This window comes from Triturus cristatus, chromosome 11 (genome assembly GCF_964204655.1).
Source record: "Triturus cristatus chromosome 11, aTriCri1.1, whole genome shotgun sequence".
Taxonomy (NCBI): Eukaryota; Metazoa; Chordata; class Amphibia; order Caudata; family Salamandridae; genus Triturus; species Triturus cristatus.
The window spans coordinates 1,136,974,790-1,136,998,613 of NC_140594.1; the positions used below are offsets into that span (position 1 = coordinate 1,136,974,790).

At 43.9% G+C, this 23,824-nt stretch overlaps 1 protein-coding gene across 2 annotated transcripts in view; it reads right to left on the minus strand.

Moving 5' to 3' along the window:
- Nucleotides 1-4,058: 4,058 nt before the first annotated feature.
- The window catches only part of LOC146786206 (cytochrome P450 2J5-like), a 336,717-nt gene continuing 316,951 nt past the window's right edge, over nt 4,059-23,824 (minus strand). The window contains exons 8-9 of one of the 2 annotated variants that reach the window (XM_085635783.1): nt 12,442-12,583; nt 4,059-5,498 (exon numbers count right to left, since the gene is read on the minus strand). In XM_085635783.1, the coding sequence (XP_085491909.1) occupies nt 5,287-5,498; nt 12,442-12,583 (354 nt within the window). In that variant the 3' untranslated portion in view covers nt 4,059-5,286. The remainder of the gene's footprint in view (nt 5,499-12,441; nt 12,584-23,824) is intronic. The other variant, XM_085635782.1, reaches the window with a different exon arrangement.

A 23,824-nucleotide genomic window follows, 5' to 3' on the forward strand; every position in this document is an offset into this window, starting at 1 on the left:
GTTTTAAAGCATACAGATGTTGATATTTTAGAGCACTTCTCCCAGTTTTATTCCAAACTCTACTCTTCTGAAACGCACCCCACTGTTCACTCTCTTGCTACTTTTTTTGCCAGCATTCAACCACCTTCCAATTTCCCTGTTGATTTATCTGCCCTTGAATCACCAATCTCTAGCGATGAATTACTTACCGCACTTCAGTCACTCAAGAAAGACAAGGCCCCTGGCCCAGATGGATTCACAGTTGAATTTTATTTGCATTTTTCTAAACTGTTGTTGCCCAGGCTACATTCCCTTATTGACTCCTTCATATTAAGTGGCTCTTCTTCAGGTACATTCTCAGACGCTCACATTTGTGTTATACCCAAAGAAGGAAAAGATACCCAGCATTGTAAGAATTACAGACCAATTTCTTTGTTTAACATTGATTATAAATTATATGCCAAATCTCTCGCCATAAGACTAGACCCTTTTCTTCCCGAACTGCTAGGCCCTGAACAATCTGGTTTCGTTAAGGGTCGCTTCATCATAGATAACACCAGACTTTTGTTTAATGTCCTTTCCAAATCTCCACAGTTCCAAGACTCACTAGCAGCCATTGCCCTAGACGCGGAAAAAGCGTTTGATAGGGTGGAGTGGACTTTCCTTTTCTCCGCCCTTAAATGGTATGGGTTCGGTCCGCATTTCATTTCTTTTATCTCCTTCCTTTATTCCAGCCCTAGAGCGGCGGTTTGCGCCAATGGTCTAGTCTCCTCTTTTTTCAATCTAGGCAGAGGTGTTCGTCAGGGTTGCCCTCTCTCCCCCTTTCTTTTCAATCTGGCCTTGGAACCCTTTCTTTCAAAACTTCGTCAAAACCCTAACTTACATGGTTTCCAAATTTCCCAAACTAATATTAAACTTGCTGCCTACGCAGACGATATTCTATTATTCATGTCTAATCCCGCCACTTCTATCCCCGCGTTCCTAGCTGAAGTTCACGATTACTCTCAGATCTCAGGTTATAAGCTAAATAATGACAAGTGTGAGATTTTACCCCTTACTAAGTTCACTTTTAAACCGGATTTTATGGCGTCCAAATTTACTTGGAGCCCCTCACACATCAAATACCTTGGTCTGCACATTACCCCCTCCCTTTCCGACACTGTTTCGTTATGCCTTAATAAGTGCATCCAGAAATTATCCGACCTCACTTCCAGATGGCACCCACTGTACCTTTCCTGGTGGGGCCGTCTTGACACGATTAAAATGATGCTCTCCCCATTAGTCCTTTACACCATTTCCAACATTCCAATTCCTATCCCTGCTAAGTTTTTTAAGAAAATCAACACTATTCTCTCTTCCTTTCTTTGGTCCGGCAAAAAAGCACGTATGTCCTTGCTCAGACTGCAACTCCCCAAGTCTGAGGGTGGAGTTAACTTTCCGAATTTTCCCGCTTACCACAAGGCATTCCTTTTGCGGCAAGCTTCCCATTGGTTGCAAGACCCTGATAAGCCGTCCCCCTTATGGGCTGTCATTGAACGCCTTTCTTTATCCCCTTTTACTTTTGCTGAATACCTTTCATTTTCTCGTAAGCCCCACTTCTCCTCCATTCCCATTCACAAGTTTACAGCCAAATTGCTTCTTTCCACCTTTCCAGGTCCCCCCTCCTCTGTGGCAGAGTTTCTCAATTCCACTATTTGGCACAATAACAGTATATCCATCAATCGTAAGCCCTTTTATTGGAAAACTTGTTTGATCTGGGTATCTCAACTCTTTTCTAATTCTGATTTCTTATCCTTCTCTGTTCTTAGCCAAAACTTCCATCTCCCTCGTTCTTTTGCTTGCAAATATCTTATGCTTAAAAATGCAGTTATGTCCACTTATGCTCTTCTCTCTAACCCCCTCATGCATCCTCACCCTCCCAATCCTACCTCACAGCTTCATTCCTTCCTGCGTACCCACCCTACAGCCTCCTCATTATACCACTCATTTCATACGATCCTCACACCTAGACCAAAATCCAAAGTTGAGGAACAGTGGGAATCTGATCTTGCCATCTCTTGGCCCACCTCTCTTTGGGACAAATTATGGACCAAACTTCGCAAGACATCTAGAGCTGCCTCTCTCACACAAACCCTTTTCTTTATTTACAACAGGCTTCTCTTTTCTCCCCAGGTGTTGAATAAGAGGTTTTCTTCTACCCCGGATCTCTGTTGGTCCTGTTCGACTCCTAAGGCCACTCTTTTTCACATGCTTTTTTCTTGCACTCTTACGCATAACTTTTGGACACTAGTTTGGGCCCAAATCAATGCCATATTCCGCACTACATCCCCCTTCTCTTATGTCAATATTTTTTTAGGGAGCCTCTCTCCTTGCTGGGATGACACCGATCTTAATACGCAGATTGTTGATTTGTTGTTAGCTGTTGCATTCCAGCAAATCACCGTCAATTGGAAAAACTTTGCAAATATTTCTTTCAAAGCATGGTGGTACAATGTTTGTCATAATCACAGGCTAGATACTGTCTTCGTATACCCCCTTAGCTTAGCTACTAAACGGCATGATTTATGGCTTCCTGTAACCTTGTACCTAGATACCTGTGCTAAACGCTCCTCTCATGTGTCACCTATTCAGCAAGAGGTCTCCAAACCTCCTTGATTGACATGGCTTTTCATTTGCATTACTCTTTTTATATAAGCTACTATATTGCTCATTATTATCAGCACTGTCTTTTGTTATTTAGCCTCAAATCTTTGTTATCCTATGATTAATTGTATATTTTCATCACCATGTTTTACTTTTCTCTTATATTGAAGATATGTTTGTATTTTTTCTTATGTATTGACACCTTTACTTATCCAATAAAAATCTTTTGAACTGAAAAAAAAAGAACAACAACTGAATTTCATTGGTTTTTTTTATGATTCGCCCGCTGCAGTGGGGCTAGCATTCAGGCTCTGTTCCTAAAGCACCGTGACCGGCGTCCAAACCATGCTGCTCAACTCCTATTGCTGTGCACTGCTGGGAATGGCTGCAGGGAAAGGCCCTCTGTCGAGCCCAACCCCTTCAGCACACAACCTGCCATGTACCCAATCTGCTTGAGGCACAGCCTTCGGCCAGGCCCTTTGTCCAACTGCCTTAAAGGTGTGCTGCAGGGTTGGTTGCAGAGCTTCTCTGGCCTTGTACTGGGCTAAGTTTGCTAGCTGCCAAACTTCATGGAGCTTAATTGAATGGCATCCATGTTTTCAGTGGGGAAACTCTAATTGCCCTGCCATTTATCTTCGCCCCACCCTCCTGATGGATCTTCTCAATACTTCACATAACCAACAATAAGCTAAACCCACTAAACGTGTGCCACATTTTGTTTGTACACATTCATCAAATAATGTCAGATGAACACTTCTTTTACCCTTCTTTAAAATTCCCTCCCCCTTGATGGTCCTGATTGAAATCGAGAAAACCAAAAGTAGGCTAAACATGTTAAGTTTCTGCCACATTTTGTACAGATCCATCAGATGGTGTCAAGGTTAGTAGTAAATAAAATAATTATTTGATCACCTCTATAAATCCTCACCCCCATTGGATCTGCCCACAACCAGAAACGCTTGCACTTGGGGTAACTCTCTAACTGCCTACCATAATAGGTACAGATTAATAACAGTGTTAATGTTATAAGCAATTGAAATTTGTATTGCTCCTCCTCCTCTTAACTTTGCCCCTTGATGGATTGGCACAAAACCTGACATTGCACTTAAAATCCACAGCTTCCAGCTTCTGCCAAATTCTGTGCAGATTCATCACAGAGTGCCAATGTTATTAGCAAATTAACATTTTTTCAACCCTCATTTATAACTCTGGTCCCCATGATGGATCTGCATGAGCTTAAAAATACTAAAAGAATGTTAAACACAGTAAACCCCTGCTACCTTTTGTGCAGATCCATCAAACAGTGCCAACGTTATTAGCAAATCAAACATATTCCCTGTTTTAACTTAGCTTCCCATTGGAAACCTGATGTACCTGCTCTGGGTATCACTTGATAAATTCATGCCATACTTCACACAGATTGATCAAACAATGCTAAAGTTGTAAGCAAATTAACATTTTATTGATCCACCCCCTTATCTATGTCCACAACCATATGGATTTGGAATAAATTTACATACCGATTGAAAACTAATCCCTCCTAGCATCTGCCAAGGTTTGTGCAGATTTACCACACAGTGCCAAACATTTTAGGAAATGAAAACTCCCCTGCCCCTTTAACTGCCCCACCTTTGTGGATATGCACACATTTGAAAATACTAATAATAATTTGAATGTCCTTAGTATCTACCAAATTTTAGGCATATTCTTCAAAAGTTGTCAAGGTTATAAGCAAATTAACAAATGTTTTTTACTGACAAGATATACATATAAGGGTCAAGGTATTGACCCTTTAAATCCTGACCATCACCTTTCTTAAATGTGAATATCTAAAGAACTAGGCAACAGATTTATACTGAACCTAACTAAGCACGTTTTCTGAGAGAAGTTCTAATTTCATGCCAAGTTTGGTGTAAATCTATTCAGCAGTTTCTCCTATCTTTCAGCAAAATTTCCTTGTCTTCATTTGTAACCTCCCATGAGGACAGACCCTTTTACTTATGTTGTTAGACATTATGTTTATTTAGCCTGCAAGCACTCGTTTCTGGTATTGCAGGCACGATATGCTATTCTGCAACATTCAGTGCGCCATGTGCGCTTTCACTTTCAAAGCAGCCCGGGACAATTGTGGCCACTTCTTTGCAATGAAATAGGTCTCGCATTTACGAGAGTTTGAGCTAAAACTCTTGCAAATGCGAGACCAATTGAATTGCAAATATTTCTTAAAAGCACCCCATATGGTGCTTTCACTTTAATGTCGGCCATACCCCTTTCTTTAGACGAGCTGCGTCTAAAGTATGGTGCGCGCTGCTATTAAAGTGAAATTGCGGCATGGGGTACTTTTACAAAAAAAAGCATATATCAACATGACAAAGAGATGCTTTTTTTGTAAAAGCTCCCCATGCGACGCTTTCAGTTTAAAGGTGGCTTTAGACGTGCCTCGTCTATAGAAGGGGCGTGGCCGACATTAGCATGAAAGCGCGGCATAGGGCACTTTCCAAAAATTGCATTTGCAATGTGTTAGGTCTCGCTTTTGAGAGAGTCTAAGCTATTGCCATTGTCATTTACAATGCCAATAGCTCAAACTCTTGTAAATGTGAGACCTATTGCATTGGAAATGCTTGTTGTTCTGAGGCAATCAAGTTAGATGAAAGTGACCCTCTGCTAAGGCTCTTCTGCAGGGTGATGACTTGGAGCCCATCTTGGAAGAGCGCAGATTTGATAAGGCAGTGGTTGCAATGTGCTTCCCATGATGAAGTCGAGGTTAACTGTCTTCACCCCCTCAGGCAGGTGGAATGTAAAGTGTCGTAGAAGAGTGGAGAATAAGATGAAGAGCTCAGTCCTCGCCAGCTGTTCCCCCAGGCAGACACGATGCCCTGCAAAGAGAATGTGAGATATCAGAGTCCATCCCAATTGACAAGTGAGTGACTTTTATTTGTTATATCATTCTCGGGCCATGCCAAGAGATGTATCATTTTCAGTTTCATTACCTCAGGATACAAAAATCTCCATATAATTAAATTGAAATAACAAAGATGATAGAAGTGAAAAGAAGGAGAAAGGAGCAAAAATAAAACATATTTGAGGTTAAGTAATAGGGGAGAAGGGATTAGCTTAACAAGAATTGGCAAATCCAATCGCTTTCAGTTTTTGTGAAATGACCCAGTGGTTTGGCAACTCTGGTGATGAAAGTTGTGTGAAGAAAAGTGTGCAGTGAAACTGCATCTGAACAGAACCCCAACGGTGTTATTTTTACTATTTATTTTTGATTCTGAGATAAAGGTGGAGTAGATAATCGTGGATACAGAGCCCCTAGGGCAGTAAGCTTTGCTGGTTACAATCGCAACTTGCTGGTAATTCAGGCAAACGGGAGGTGTCTTTGTATCTGAGCCACAATTGTGCTAATTTCACTTTACGCTGCCCTAGTTTTTAGGTCGAGCCTAAAAAGGGCTTGTGCTGTCAGGCGGTCTGTTGCATCTACTTTGTGGGGTCTGACTCCTCCTTTGCTTAGTAATGGCTTTTATGTGTGTCATTTAAAAATGGAAGCATGCTAATGGCTGATGGTTGGTGCATGTCCCACCTTTTTTTACCAGTTAACTCCCATGGAGTATTGCTGCAGGAACGAGCAGGGACGCGCGCGCTGCTCGAGTTCTTTTTTGCTCTTTTTGTTTGTTTGTTATCGCCTGAACGCACTTTGGCTACAAAACATGTTCACCCGATGTGAGAATACATGGGCTTTATTTGGTAATGTACTTGCGTTTTTTTGCTGGCCTTGTGTGTATATTTTCTTTCTTCTATTTTGTAACAGTATTTATTGTATATTTCATGTGGTTATATGTAAGAAAAGGCTGCTAAGGTCTGTTGGGGCAAGTGCACGCTTGTCACTATTACACCGTACATCTGTTATTATGCCAACCACACTTTAGGCATGCACACTTGTTATTATTACACTTTAGGCATGCTGCTATACTGTCTATGCGTTTGTAGTGTATTTTAGTGCCAGGTAGCAAACCCCCCTCAGCGCCCCCCCCCCACTTCTTAGCAGCACCGGCCTAACGTAGCCGCTGCATCTTTTTATGAGTTTAAACACAGAATGTTTTTCCCCTTTAGTAACTTTATGTAAATTAATATAAAAGAAATCCCTACCCTACAACTGCATTACTGATTTTATGTGTATATTTTGTTGCTTGTTTTAGCATTCACTGAACACAGCGCCTGTCCTGCGATAAAATCAAACAATTCTGGTGATTACTACTTGCTGGAAATATTTTTTCATTAGATCGGGCCTAGTTTTTTACCTGTAAACTCCCTCTGTAAAACACACAACATTTGGTAATATTTTAGCGTGTTTTATGGTTTTAGCATCCTTATTTTTGTAAAATATAAATAAAAATAATGTTTAAATACATCGCCAACGCTACATTTTTACTACTTTGTTATTTGGCTCTAGATATATATTACTACAAAAGACACACAACTGATGCACGGAATGCAGAACAAATCAAAACATTCACCCCCAGTCAAGAAATCTGGGTTAAATCCATCATTCTTTTGCTCACCATGCCACCCCAGTTTAGACCTGGCTATATGCAAATCAGTCTTGACCCTGTGCCTCATGGGAACAGTCCAGCCCGAACTGCTAAGCCAGGTCCTCCCTGGACCGGAAACAAGCATCCTAGGACCGGTTTTGGGGTTTCACCCCTTATCAGCCAGGATAGCTTGAATCCAGTGGCACAGCGAGCCCTGGACCAACGTCTTGGCATACCCGGCGCACTTAGGGCAAGAAAGCAAAAGACACACAATTGATGGACGGAATCCAGAACAAATCAAAACATTTACCCCCAGTCAAGAGATCTAGGACTGTATTGCCTTAATCCCTCTGTATATAGCTTTTTCATGTATTTGTAAAGCATACATTCACCCGTGGGCATTTTCGGCTAAATAAAACTTATTTAATATTACCTAACAGTACTTATTTTATCGACCTCACAAGGATAAAAGGTTCAGTCCACATGTAGGGATTTGAACCTATGACCATAACGAATACATTGGGCTCCATATCTCACCATGGCGTGCTTCTCCTAATGTTAGAAGGAATATATGGACTTTATTTGCTAATATAGTTGCCTATTTAAGAAAATTTTATACAAAGCTGCCCACAGTGTAAGTTTTACATTTGTTATCAAATGTTGTTAACCTCCAAGTCGGCTGAATTTATATAAATGAACCCCTATCCCAGGGCTGCATTTGTTGCTTTATGCATACATTTATTTTCTTACACTATAATACACTGTGTTTAAGTTATCCTGGCCAGCTGCAATTATATTTATGCTTTAATAAAACACACCAACATAAAGCTAATTTAAGCTTATAGTACTGATACAGTCCAAATGACAACATTAGGTTAATGTAAGCACACAGTACCAATGAACTCTTAGAATAGTTCTTTAAGATTTAATATGAGTGTGTGGGATTAGGGTGTGGTAACTACCACAGCCAAAGGTGTCAATCTTGAAGCTGGGGAACCACCTTTAAGTCTGGGCGTTAGCTGAACTACCTTTAAGTCTGGGCGTTAGCTGAACATCCTGTGATTCTGGGCAAAGCACTTAATCTCTCTTTCTATGGCAGGTTAACTTCCTGTAATGTGTACTAATTAACTTTGTCTTCCTGCCTAAACAGTGCACATACGCAGGTTGTAAACACGGTATATATCTTTATTGCTATGGTGATGTCTTGCCTCATGTATCAAAGCAAAAACCAAAGGCTGCTGTTATTCTTTCATTTTGGCCTACGCCTGACTCCACCTTGGTGCCAGGTTTAAACAAAAGGTGTAAATGGATGAAAATCTGCCAAGGTGCTAAATGTCGCCTTCAGATGTTAACTCACATAATTGAGCTGTTTATCACCTGCCACAAATGTTTTGAGTTATTTTTAACTTTCTGGGTTGGGAAGATTTTGCTTTTTTTTATATTCTTACGTTTGTATTTTTGCTGAACATTTAAAACAAATACAGTATGATATATATGTATATATCTCAGCAAGGAAGCATTTTACTGCTTTTTTATCAGACTTAATATGTGACTATGGGCACATTTATATAGATATTTTAAAAGCAATACATCTGGTTTATATTTGTATTTATGTACATTTCTTGCTTTACGTGTTCCTCACTACTGGTGCCTGCCTAGTCCTTTCATACAAGCACCCCCACAATAAGGAGCAAATGTGGCCCTTAGAAAATGCAAAAATGCTGCTAAGTTCCAAAATATGGACCAAAATAAAGATGAATTGGAGCACACTGCTTCACCTCCCAGCACAGTTTACCCCTTATCATTATGGTAAATGCAGTTCACAATAAATGCTTACTCAAATATTTGCTGGAATGTTTCACCAAAGTTGATGCAGGTTACTGCTATAAATCTGTTGACACGTGTTTCTGGGTATTATCCGTCATCAGTAAAGGGTTTCTAAAAAATCTGCCACAGTCCTCTCAGGCCTCTCACTGGCACACAAGTATATCTCCAAAACCTCATCAGCTCAATAACTGAAGAGATCTTTTTCAAAATAAAGGGGGATGGGAGCACACTGCTTCACCTTCCGACACAGTTCACCCCCTAGCATTATAGTAATAGAATTTCATCATGGGTTGCTAAAAAAACTGTCATAAATAATCCCCTGATAAAAATTCATTTTTTATCTATACAGAAAACGGATAGTATCCAGAAACACCCGTGTCTATAGATTTACGGCACTAACCTGCACCAACCTACAGCAAATATTCAAGTAAGCATTTACTATGAACTGCACTTAGCATAATGCTATCCGGCCAACTGTGCTGCGAGATAAACCAATGCACTCCCATACCCCTTCTCATCCTTATAAAACTGCCTCAACAGAGTTATAATTAATTGTCCCTGTGGAGTTTTAAAACGACCTCTATTTGTCACATAAAGTACTGCAACCGTAATACAATATTTCTCTTTATAATTGCATTAATAATGCAGTACCTTATAACACTATTAAAAGTGCCTTTACAACTCCACAAAAACACATGCTAGTATATTTTTTAACACACAAAAAAAAACATTAACATTTGCAGCGCCAATTGCTCAAACATTCACTAATGCAAAACCTATTGCATTGCAAATGCTTGTTTAACAAGCAGCAATTTACAGGCTAATATTTGTAAGTCCGAGCTTACAGTGAAATGATAGATGCTCTGTGTCTGCCTCACTCCTGTCATTTGAATAGAGCATATCTCTGCATCATTTTGTTTACCTGATTCCTTTGTTATTTGCTATATCTACGATTTGTTGGCTTTTCCTGTTTTTTGCCCACTCCCCGCACCTTTGCTTCCTACTGTTGTTTTATCCTATTCAATCCAACTAACAGACTCTCATGTCCATCGCTCAAAATTAACTCTTATTTCCCTATACTAACCCACCACAAATCCTCTTTGGGTTTGGAGTAGCATGCTTCTTGCTGAAAAGGGCTTCAACGCCTCATCAGGCCTAGTAAGCAGTATTCAATGCATCCTAGTACACACCTTTTTTGCCCTCCATCATCCCCTGTAGGTTCAGCCACAGCTTGAAAATCTCCAGGGTGCAGCTCACAGTGAGGGTCGGATTGGGACCAAACATAGGTTGGGGGCCACAAAGAAGCGGCCCATATTTGCGAATCATGACCTATCGTGGAACATTTCTTGATTAGTGCCAGGGGGCTATGTTTTGGAGACATTTATGGTAAATTAAGTCTTTTAAAGTTTGTAAGGCCTGTCGCCATCAGATAATGTTTTCCAGGACAACATTTTGAAAATGGAAGCATTCAGGCAGAAAGCACAGCCTGTTTGTACAGAAGAACAGCAAACCCCTTCACATCTACGAATTCTCGTAGAGCAGGTTTGTGCATTCCCTACTTTCCAAAGAAAAGGCAAATGCTTCTTGTACACCTGGCGACACCAAATAGACCTGTTTTTTCTGCAGCCTTCACTCCTGGCATGACGGTATTTCTTGCATTGTCTTCATTGACAATGATGTGCTTCCTGCATTCTCCAGAATTGTAGAACCTTTCTTCTGGAACATTCCCCAGAGCTGATGTGTCTTTCCTGAACTCGCTTTAAGGGCAGGCATTGGCCTAATACACTTTCATCAACCGCATACCTGCACTTACTGCATGCACCTCAAAAAAGGATGAAACACCTTGACCTTGAAGGAAGTGTATGTTACAGCCGCAGATGACTCACGTGACAAAGTATTAATGTAATGCAGTTGTTGCCCCACTTAGTGAAAGCTGTCCAGACAATGCACACATTGTGTAAAATGAAACTATGCCTAGCAGTGATGCTTTGGAATGACTTTCAAGTGTTGATTTTTCAGTTTTACATATTATTCTTTTTTTGCACTGGTTCAGTTGTGTACCCTTCCCTAGAGACAAAGTATGGTTTCCAGTAAAATATCTTATTATCAACCTGTGTAGGTGTGCTACATAAAGCTGGTAAATAAGCAAATCGTTGTATTCTGTTCCTGACCTCCCTCGCTACATTCCGGGTGCTTTCCTTCTCCGTGCCCACTGACTCTTGCTTCAGTGGTGTGACCTTCAACTGACTCTTGCTCCAGTGATGTGGCCTTCCCCTGGCTCTTGCTCCAGTGGTGTGGCCTTCCACTGACCCTTGCTCCTGTGGTGTGACCTTCCAATGACTCTCGCTCCAGTGGTATGACCTTTGCTCCAATGGTGTGGCCTTCCACTTTTGCTCCAGTGGTGTGACCTTCCACTGACTCTTGCTTCAGTGCTGTGACCTTTGCTCCAGTGGTGTGGCCTTCCACTAACCCTTGCTCCAGTGGTTTGACCTTCTACTGACTCTTGCTCTAGTGGTGTGACCTTCCACTGAATTTTGCTCCAGTGGTGTGACCTTCCACTGACTCTTGCTCTAGTGGTGTGACCTTCCACTGAATCCTGCTCCAGTGGTGTGGCCTTCCACTGACTCTTGCTCCAGTGGTGTGACCTTTCACTGACTCTTGCTCCAGTGGTGTGACCTTCCACTGACTCTTGCTCTAGTGGTGTGACCTTCCACTAACCCCTTGTTCCAGTGGTGTGACTTTCCACTGACTCTTGCTCTAGTGGTGTGACCTTCCACTGAATCTTGCTCCAGTAGTGTGACCTTCCACTGACTCTTGCTCCAGTGGTGTGACCTTCCACTGACTCTTGCTCCAGTGGTGTGACCTTCCACTGACTCTTGCTCCAGTGGTGTGACCTTCCACTGACTCTTGCTCCAGTGGTGTGACCTTCCACTTACTCTTGCTCTAGTGGTGTGACCTACCACTGACTCTTGCTCCAGTGGTGTGACCTTCCACTGACTCTTGCTCCAGTGGTGTGGTCTTCCACTGACTCTTGCTCCAGTGGTGTGACTTTTCACTGACTCTTGCTTCAGTGGTGTGAACTTCCACTGACTCAAGTGATGTGGCCATCCACTGACCCTTGCTCTAGTGGTGTGACCTTCCACGTACTTGTAAATTAAACATCTTTACGTAGAGGAGATAAAGATAGTTCTTAGGGCCTAACTAAACGTCAACATTCCTTAAGACAACCCTGCACTATTGGCAGATCAGTGTTTATTGATACAAATCAGTAGTACTCATATTATCAACCTCAGAAGGATGAAAGACTTGAACCTGGGACCATGGGAGTCAAACACAGAATCTCAGCTGTGTGCACTTTAGCTCATAGAGCAACCAGACGCAGGATGGTGCTACTGGCTGTACTGTGATACGTTCATCCTATGTTAATGAGAACGCCGATGTTTGTCAAGTAACATTTCATTACCTGCAGAGAAGGGTATGAATATGTCCTTCTTCACAAAATGTCCTTCTTTGTCCAGGAAGCGACTTGGGTTAAACTCTTCAGGAACCTCCCAAATAGTGTGGTCATGAAGGGCAGAGAAGAGGTTGGAGATAACAATGGTGCCCTTAAAGAAAGAAAAAAAAAGTTTGTTTATTCAAATGAGTTGAAAGGGTTTGGATGAACTGGGCGAACTGATGCAGTGAAAGGGCAAACAGATGGGCAAATGGAAAAGGGCGAGGATGGACAGGCATTCAAAGGCACGGGAGAGAAAAAAGTACAGACAAGCTGTTCAGAAAGCCGATGCTTGGACTGCAGGATACTGGACAGATGATTAGACACACAGAGGGGCAGCAGGTGCCCAGGCAGGTGAGCAGACAGTCACATGTTACACAGACAAGTCAGCAGACAGAGCAAAGGAATAAGAGAGACAGAGGAAATAGTGCTAAAGATAAAGCCACCATAAGTAGGTGTTAGGAGGACAGGCAGATGACTAGTTGGCTGCAACAATAAAAGGATGGGAATATGAAGGAAAGAATAGGCCTGTGCACACGAACAAAGAGAAAGCAAACTGCTGTTAAATGTATGCTGACAATACCCAACTTCTGCTTAACCTAAGCAACTTCCCATAAAGCTGAACCCACATATATGGTCGCTTTCTTCCAAACACTAGAAAGACAGAGCATTCTTATGGGATCTCCAGTGCCTCACTCTTCTTTACCGTCTTCAAACGGGGCTCCCAATTTTTTCCTGGCACCTCTTCCTTGGGACTTCACCGGAAATAGTGATGCAGCTCCAGTAAGCCAGACTCCCGGAGTGTGCCACTATGACACCACCTACCCTTATCGGCTCTTATCTCCATCTAAACATTCAATTCTTTAGCAGAGAATGGAGCCTCTAAAGGAAATGTTGAAACCAAAAGAAAATCACATCATGCCATCCTCATCCCTTTTTAGCATTAGACACTTGTCCGAACCTGACACTGCATCACTACTGCATGACTGTTTTTTGACAAACTGAAGAAGAAGGAAACTATAGCAAGATTCCCTTGGAGTTGGACTGTCCCATCCAGAAGTTCCCTACTGAAGAATGCTGTTGTATGTGTGAGGACACATTAAAGGACTGAAGGACACTACTTCTTGGGTGAGGTGAGGACTTCTTTCTCTGATGGTTTGCATACACAAGAAGGCTGGGCACCTACCCTGTGGTGGAATTTTCCATTGCATGTACTCTACTTTCTGAAAATATTTCTTCTTTTCTCTCCATTTCAGCAAAGCAATAGGGTCTTGGAAATACCCCTCCTTGGGGAACACAAAAACAAAAGAAATTGTCTTGAGTTGTTGTCATACGTACTGAGCATCATCCAACTATGTTTCATTTCGTAGATAGAATAATCGTCTGTTAGAGAGAATAATTTTGCTTGCTTTAACACTATTTTTTATGTTTGTTTAGTTGCTAAAGTGAAGTTGAAGATGGTTTGAAAATGCAAGGATACCAAAGAGTCTTCCATGTATTTGCTCCATGGACTCTTTACTTCTTGATTCCTTGATTGCTTGCTACAGTAGGGGTTTTGGAAATTCTGCTGAAGTTGCTCTTATCTTTGCACAATATGCATAAAAAGGCTCTCAGGATATACTCTTGTTTAAAAAGATTGAAGTCTTGTCGCACCTGGACTTGTGATGAGCAGGCTGGTGATCTGAAAAGATGCCTACATACATGCACTGAGCCAAATCTAGTGATTTCAATCCATTTTCCATGGAAAAATTTCTGGTCCAAAGTGAATGTGGGCATGGGGGGCGCTAGAGGGTGCACTGCGGAATGGCTGCCGATTAAGACAGCTCCGCCGGTCGGGAATCAAATTGATAAAAATGGGCGCTATGCAGAGGCTTTAATTAAATCAACGACCGCATAGAGATGTCGAAAGTACCTGGCAGCAGCGAGGGCAAAGCACGGGAGTGATCCGAAAAGGACTGGAGAACAAACTAACGGCGATTGAAGATTTTACGCGGTGCAAGGATCTGCAGTCCATAACATGGCGGCGCCCATGGAGCTGGTGGATTGGAGCGGATAAAACAGGCGGCACAGACGGCAGAAGATGTGGATATCGCTCCCGGTGTTCGCTCTAAATGCTGGCGCACTGACTGATGTAGGTACAGCGCAGGGGAAATCCTCGGTGCCTTTAATTGTGTTGCTGGTGTTGTAGATCTGGAGGATAGATGGCGCGAAAGGAACGTTGCAAAATGGCGGGCGCTACCATCGTCAGAGCCGCTGCGGGCCGACTCGTGTGACTTCGCGCCGTAGGTGCGGTGTAGCGGGAGACACTGAGCGGTCCAGCGGCAAGATTCGCGGAATACTTAATTTAAACCTCTGCTACTGTGAGGCTTAGCAGCGGAAGTGAAGGACTTTCCCCCTGCCTGGGCATACTGTACGAGCGGAGAACGCACAAGGCAGCTGCCGGCCATAAGGAAGCATTTGATGCATAACCGCCATGTACTAAGACACACCAGCGGTTCACCCCCATCGTCAGGTGTTATGTTCGGTGCACTGGATCGGCAGAAGCGCGCCAAAACTCTTTTTTACAAACTGCAGCTGGGAGACATAGGCAACATGGATCGGGCAGCTGTAGTAGAACCCTCTGTGTATATAACATAACGGTGATACAGGGACAGTGGACGCATGGGACATCGTTGTTGTGTCTGGGGGCTAACACAAATGTGCAGCAGAACAGCCTCCCAACCCCCAGAGCATGAAATTAAACAGTGGCAATGGTAATGTGAGTTGGTGACGTGCACGGAGGCAATGCTGGGCCAGACCAGTGTCTGACGTTGTGTCAACATGTGATGTGAACTGCACCATTGTGCGTCAATGATTGCGATTTGAGCAACGGGCTTGCTTAAAAGACTCTCAGGACTGTAGTAGTGGGGCTAAATCAGTGTTGCATGCTCTCAATACTGGGTGCGCTGGCTTGGGAGGGAGATGGGTAAGCCAGAAAGCAGACGAAACTCAACTTTGAATCTAAGCGGAATCCTAAGGGGGCGACGATGCAGTCGGATACGGAACCGGAGCTAGATGGTGCGTCAAGTAAAGCTATGGAGAGTGTACTCCAGGCCATACAGCAAAGCCTGCAAGACATCAATGGGAAATTGGACTCACTGACTCACAGAGTAGATAATATCTCCGCAAAGCTGGACAAGCAGGGAGAACGGCTAGACGCGGCTGAGGATCGCATTACGGCGGTGGAGGATGAATCACACACTACCACGCGCAAATGTTCAGAAATGGAAAAGTTACTGCAAGTGATTAAAAACAAAGCGGAGGATTTAGAGGCGAGATCACGTCGCAATAATGTCCAAATTGTGGGTGTGCCCGAGACAACAAACACGGGGAAGATGGAAACGTATGTGGAGGAAATGTTGCGAGATGTCTTTGGGTCTGATAACTTCTCAACGATGTTGCTTATAGAACGTGCCCATAGGTCCTTGGCCCCGAAGCCACCGCCAGGCGTCCCGCTTCGACCCATCATTGCGCGGGTTTTGAATTACAGAGACCGGGATGCAATCCTGAGTATGGCACGGGAAAAGCAGCAAATCACATATCAGGGCAACAGCATTGCTTTTTATCCCGATTTCACTCTGCAGGTACAAACAGCTCGCAAGGAATTCAACCCGGTAAAGAAGAAGCTTCACGAGCTTGGTATTGAATATGCGATGTTGTACCCGGCTAGACTGAAGGTGACGCAAGATGGGCGATCCATGGTACTTCAGACCCCCAAGGCGGCGCAGGATTTTCTAAAAAAAGTGATCACCAAGTGTAAGGAGCAGAGGAGAGCGGCACAGGATCCAGATGATGCCTAATGTGTGATACGTCACGACACATACGTAAAAGCGCCGCTGTTGTGGATTATGGGAGCGGCTAGCGGTGATGGCGGGAGCTGATAGCCGGAACAAGGCCTCAGTTCCCAGATTTTTATTGGAAGGCTTTTTACGACGAATGGCACCGTGAGCGATGTTGCTGTGACCTGGCTGATAGTAGAGAGACACCTTTTCCGCAACGCTGCTGAGGTTGGGTGTGGACATGACAACCCAACTGCTGAAACGCTCCACTACAATGACTTCTGCTGGCGGTAATGTATGTACTTTGAATGCATTAAAGTAACCCATGCAGAAAGGATGGACATTAGCTGGGAAGATAGGTAGTACGGATTAGTAGAACTGCCCATAGACTGCAACAACTATGATTCAAGTGAATGTAGCGGTATTGCTTTTGATCTAAAATCATGGTTCTTGAGAAGGGTAGTTGCGGATTGGTGTATCATTACTTGTGATGTCGTTCTTTATGACATATAGTGCAAAAGAAAAAAAAAACACACCAGATGCTTGTGGGTACTTTAGAAAATATTTTCCTATGTGCTTTTGAGGTTAATATGACAGAAGTCAATGCGGCATTAGATGCCAAGAATACAGAAGGTTTTATATCTGCACTGTTAATGTAACTCCCAACCACATCCACAATGTTGGATGAAGATGTGTGCACTTGGCGGATCCCCCCAGACGGGTGATCCCCACCACATGTTTGGTATGTTGTTCTTGCAGTTTGGGGTGTGGCTTTGGCGAAGTTGTGTTGCCAAAGTGGGAGGGAAATGGGTGGGACGGGGAAGGGTATTGTTCTGCAGACTGTGGGGCTTGAGACGCATCGCTGATATCTGGGTCGCTTGTAATATGGTTATAGACGACGCAAAATCAACTCCAAAAGTGGTTATACGATTGGCAGGCATTCAGTGGCACCACTCTAAAGGTTAAATTTTAATGTCAGATAGTGGTAAATTGCACTCCACGCACATCAATATGGTAACATGGAATGTTAGAGGGCTTCACAACCCCAAGAAGATACGCCAGATATTTGCTTAGTTTGACAGGTTGCATGTTGACATTGCGCTTCTTCAGGAGACTCACCTCTCTCCCATGCACAAAAATGTTATTGGGAAAAAATGGGCAGAAACAATTCACAGCTCAACATATTCCACATGCTCTAAAGGAGTAATGACTCTGGTGAGGAAAGGGACGCAGTTTACTATTGATACTTCTCAAATAGATGAACTAGGCCGCTATGTCATTCTGACGGGACGTATCAGGGGCCAGAGGCTCGCCTTAATCAATACATATGCGCCAAATGTAGATGACCCTGAATTTTTTCAATCGATCTGGCGCAAAATTAATGACCTGCCTGAGATGCCGCTGCTTTGGGGTGGTGATTTCAATTTAGCTTTAAATGACCAATTGGATAGATCGGATGGATCAAAAGAGCCACATAAAAGAGCTGGTATATTGCTGCAGGATCTTATTTCCGCCATGAAACTGCTTGATCTCTGGCGAACCCGCCATCCTAGAGCTAGGGAGGCCACTCACATCTCAGTAATACACAACAGCTGGTCACGCATTGACTACTGGCTAGGAACAGAGAAACTAGCGACATGGATGCAGTGTATTCGTCATTTGCCTAAAACACTGTCTGATCACAACCCTGTGCTTTTGACTATAGACATACCACAATACATGCCCCCACCATATATCTGGCGTTTCAATGCAAAAGCATTGCTAGATACTGTCTACACCGAGACTATTAGTAGGGCAATCACGGAATATTTAATGTTGAAAAAACCATCTACTGATGACCCTGATCTGTTGTGGGAAGCATTTAAAGCTAACATACGCGGCATATGTATTAGCACTAGTGTGGGAATATTGAAAGATATACGCAATCAACTTAGTAAGCGGGAAGCCGCACTAGAAGAGCTGGAACAGAAGTATACCAGCACGCGTAGTGCTAAGATATTGGGGGATAGTAGAACTGTGATGACAGAGTATCAATCATTTGCAGATGACGAACTTAAATACCTAATGAAGCGTCAACATGCTCGCACCTTCGGTGAAGGGGGACGGCCGTGGAGCGTACTAGCGAATACAATTTGCACTGGCCATAAACCACATACAGTTCTCGCTGTTGCTGATAAAGCGGGGGAGCTCCAATATGATACTCAGAATATACTAAAGGCGTTCATGGGAACATATAGTGAGCTATACGCCTCACAATCCACAGCTACGCAGTCGGACATCATGTCATATATGGAAGATGTGGCCATTGCATGGCTTTCAGACTCACAGAGGGAATATCTATCTCTGCCTGTAACAGTAGAGGAAGTAGTTGAGGTAATTAAATCTCTACCAAACGGCAAAGCGCCAGGTCCGGACGGATTTACCTCCGAATTTTATAAGGCTTTTGTGGATCTGTTGGCGCCCCACCTTGTAGAAATGTATGGAGCCGCGCATGACCAGAGTATTTTTCCCCCCACATTAAGAGAAGCCATGATTATTGCTCTCCTGAAACCGAATAAAGATCCGGAGCACTGTGATTCTTATAGGCCGCTGTCCTTAATAAATGTGGACACTAAAATATTAGCTAAACTGCTTGCAAAACGACTACAGCCCCTCATGACTAAACTTGCACTACCGGATCAAGCTGGCTTCATGCCAAGCAGGTCAACCACCCAAAATATGTCAACACTGTTTGCGCTGTCTCATTACCTGATCCCATCCACGAAGGCTGCTGCGGTCCTTTTGGATGCAGCAAAAGCTTTCGATTCAATTGAATGGCCGTATCTGCACGCAGTGTTGAAGCGCATGGGATTTCCTCTAATATTCCTTTGTTGTTTTCAGATCCTTTACACGGCACCTACAGCACGTATCAGGGTAAATCAGTATGTATCGGAAGCAATACCAATTGTGTGAGGTACAAGTCAGGGATGCTCATTATCCCCACTACTTTTTGCCCTGGAACTTGAACCGTTGGCGTGTAAAATATGGCAAGGTCATCATTACTCTGTGCTCCGATTCCCACAAAGGCCGTTGTATATCTCGTTATATGCAGACGACATGGTCCTGTATGTGCGGGACCCTGATGTGCATTTGGCCCCTTTGTTGAGAGAGTATATCAAATTCGGTCGTCATTCGGGGCTCCAAATGAATTGGTCCAAATTTCTCATTATACCCCTGACAGATACTACACAGCCATGCTCCACGGAGTTCCCCCTTGAATGGCAAACGGACCCTGTTAAATACCTGGGCATCTGGTACCACTGCGACCCAGAAATTGTGATTCGCACTAATTATGGGAGGGTGATAGATGCCCTGGAGGACAGAGTCAGGCGCTGGATTCAACTCCCGTTGACATTGGCGGATCGTATGGCCATCGTTAAGATGGTAGTGCTGCTCAAAATACTGTACCTTTTTAATAACATCCCTATCACACCTCCAGCTGAGGTATTTAAGCGGTTGAACGCAATGGTAACGCGACTGATATGGCCGGTAAGTTGCCCTTATATGCTCCTGCGATGCCACTGCTTAAACATCCGGAAATATCAGTCACGCAGGAGGAGGTAGGGCTAAAATTACTTACACAGGTGGGAATTGATACAATGGGTGATTTGTATACGGATGGCATCTTTGTTGAACCCAGTGACCTCACTTATATTAGCAATCCGACATTACTTTTTAAATTCACGTATTATAGATTGCAGGGAGCCATTCGAAAGCTATACCCAGCTTATCCAGAGGAACCGTTGCAATTAAAAATGCTGCAACTGGTGCTCACTGATACAAATAGTGCTCATATGGTGTCGAAACGGTACACTAGGCTGCAGGAGGACATAGATGGTAGCGCACACAAGGCCTTACTAAGATGGAATGAAAGCCTAGATGAGCATATCACAGGGGAGGAATGGGCAAGATGCTGCGCACTCACGTGTATGCTTACGCCAAATGGTAACTTACGTATATTACATTATAAATATTTGCACAAACCTATTACACTCCCGCCAGACTGTGTAAATATGGATTACGCTCAGATGCTCGATGTCAACGGTGTGGTGTGGAAGAAGCAAATTTTGTGCATTTGGCATGGTATTACAGGCCGATCAATGCCTACTGGGTGAGCGTCGTGGAAAAGCTGGGGAGGATGGTAGGAGTCAACATTGAATGTACGATCCGCACCTGTTTGTTGGGACTAATCCAAGATGTGCACGCTAATAAGCGTAAATTCTGTGTTATAGCCTTGCTACTGGCCAACCGTAGAGTATCGCTCTGCTGGGGCAGTAAACATGCCCCTACCACTAAATGCTGGCTGGAAGACATGGCCTACTGTAAGGATGCATTACAAACGTATGAGGAGGAGCTGCCTACTGCATACAACTCTAGGGACTACTGGAAATATTTGGTGAACTATTTACAAGGAAATGCAGCTAATTAATTGTGCATCACGTTGTACATTGTAATTGGAAACAGAGTTGTATGATCTCACTATGTATTTGCAAGGTACTGGATGAAGGGTGTGGAAGTCCTACAGCCTGTAAGTTGTTAGTTGTGCTGGGCGTGCTAAATCCTGTTAAACGTTAATAAAAAAATAAAATATAATAAAGAATGTTAATGTGCGCATGACTTTGCTTTAGACCACTGTTCTGCTTGGGTTTTCGGATCAGATAGAACCCGCTCATCAGAGCCTCACTAACCCAGCCAGAACGTTACCCCCTCCCTAGAACCTATTTACAATCCCGCAACCACATATATCTATCACCTAAGGACAGGGGATTCCTACTATGCATACCAAGACCTCACAATCGGCGGCCTCGCGATCCCATACGGATCCAGACCTTTCTGCCCATACGACAGTATCAAAAGTGGCGGCCTCGCGGTCCCATACGAACCCAGACCTCTCTACCCAGACGGCAGTCTCAGCACAATCGGCGGCCTCGCGATCCCATACGGATCCAGACCTCTCTGCCCATACGACAGTATCACAAGTGGCGGCCTCGCGGTCCCATACAACCTCTCATGGAGAATCCTGTACGCAGACAGAACAATCCAACCTCTGCGCCCCAAAACGGGAAGCTCATCACCCTTAGATACCGGCGCCTTCTGTAAACAAGTAATCACATTAGCCGGCTCCGCCAGCTCCAAAAAAGAATTCCAATTCTCACTCAAACCAGTAGAATCAGCCCACTCACGGGCTAAGGCTTCATAAGGCGTTGAATCCCAGCCGGGAATATCAACGGGCAACTTAAAAGTAGATTTCGACTTTCTAGAAAACATCTTTGAAAAGAAAAAAAAAAAGAAAAAGAAAAAGAAGAAAGAGAAAAGAAAACTACACACAATTATATACAAATAATATACAAACGAAACCACGCACGCGCCGAAAGCAAACACGATACAACCACAACGCACACAGGTTTCGTAAACGGTTCGTGACGCCAAATGTTCTGCTTGGGTTTTCGGATCAGATAGAACCCGCTCATCAGAGCCTCACTAACCCAGCCAGAACGTTACCCCCTCCCTAGAACCTATTTACAATCCCGCAACCACATATATCTATCACCTAAGGACAGGGGATTCCTACTATGCATACCAAGACCTCACAATCGGCGGCCTCGCGATCCCATACGGATCCAGACCTTTCTGCCCATACGACAGTATCAAAAGTGGCGGCCTCGCGGTCCCATACGAACCCAGACCTCTCTACCCAGACGGCAGTCTCAGCACAATCGGCGGCCTCGCGATCCCATACGGATCCAGACCTCTCTGCCCATACAACAGTATCACAAGTGGCGGCCTCGCGGTCCCATACGAACCCAGACCTCTCTACCCAGACGGCAGTCTCAGCACAATCGGCGGCCTCGCGATCCCCTACGAATCCAGACCTCTCTGCCCATACGACAGTATCACAAGTGGCGGCCTCGCGGTCCCATACGAACCCAGACCTCTCTACCCAGACGGCAGTCTCAGCACAATCGGCGGCCTCGCGATCCCCTACGAATCCAGACCTCTCTGCCCATACGACAGTATCACAAGTGGCGGCCTCACGGTCCCATACGAATCCAGACCTCTCTGCCCATACGACAGTATCAGCACAATCGGCGGCCTCGCGATCCCCTACGAATCCAGACCTCTCTACCTAGACGGCAGTCTCATACGACAGTTCATCCTATGATCACCATAACATACAAAAAGGGAATCAGTCTCACTATTCATCAGATCACACAAGGATTGCCAGTTCGGGCATAGCCTGTTCTCAGGTTCGAGGGGCTCCTCTTTCCTTTATTCAGTTACCACTTACCTGATCAGGGTTAACATCTGTTCATGTAGCCGCAGCTGACTAGAAGAATAGGCTACCCTCTTATACAAGAACACGCATCACATGTTGGTTCACTACAAACTGGATACTTTATTACGCATTACATACACAATCACATAACATTACGATATAACACATAACCTGCAAAGAAAAGTGAAAGATTAAGTTGTACACTCTAATAAGAAAGGGTCGACATCACCTTAGTAGTATGTAGCCTGCACTCAGTGGTCATCTAGGCTCCCTTCTCGTCTGTGCCTCGGCTCGCCTGGAATCACCCTTCTCCGAGTCACTGGGACCTCTTCCTTATCGGCTACTCTCTCCTCTCTGGCTATTCTGTTAGGAAAGCATCTGTCTCTCGGTTCTTCTCCGCCTTCAAGATGGCGTCTGTCTTCCCTGGAATAAGTAGTAGCTTTACTGCTAACGGCTAGATGCCGCCTACGGACTGAACATGTAACTGCCTCAGACTTTCACTAATATAGAGGTGCATTTCCTCATGGAAAATTCCGGCCCGTAACCTGCCGCCCACCAAATTCTTGTACCTCCCCGTACCAAGGACACGTTCCCAGCCGGCCGGCCTGATGTAGTGTCTTCGGCATGAAGAAAAATACAATCCTTCGATAAGGGCCGGCCTGAACCGGTTCTCTCCAAGCGAATAACACCTCATAACTAAAACATTACTTTTGACCTAGAAGCATCCCAAGCTGCCGGAGCAGAAAGAAAGATGGAGTCTCTCCCGTTTGAGGCCTACCAGGCCTGAATTCAGCACAGCTCCATGAAATACCCTCACTACAGGACAGGTTATCCCTAATACTAACGAATCTATCCCCTAGGCTATGTGTGCAAGCCCTGATCTATGGGGAAGAGCACAGAATCATGTCGAAGTGCCTAGTAAATAGGCTCCATTCACTACTCTAACCCTTAGGCTTGAATGGTAAGAGACTGAAGTCACATTCAATCACTTGTTAACACAAGAAGGCCGGGAAAATCGAGCAGAACATTTCACCCTTGACTTCAGTCTATTATACATTCATTAAACAGAACTAACATCTGTGGAAGAATAATATGAAACAAGACTAACTGATCTATGTCTAGTACCAGGTGTGCAGAATTGAAGTAGTGAAGGAATACACTGAATAAAGCAACAGATAGAAATCAAAATGCCGATAGCAATCAGAATACCTCCTAATAT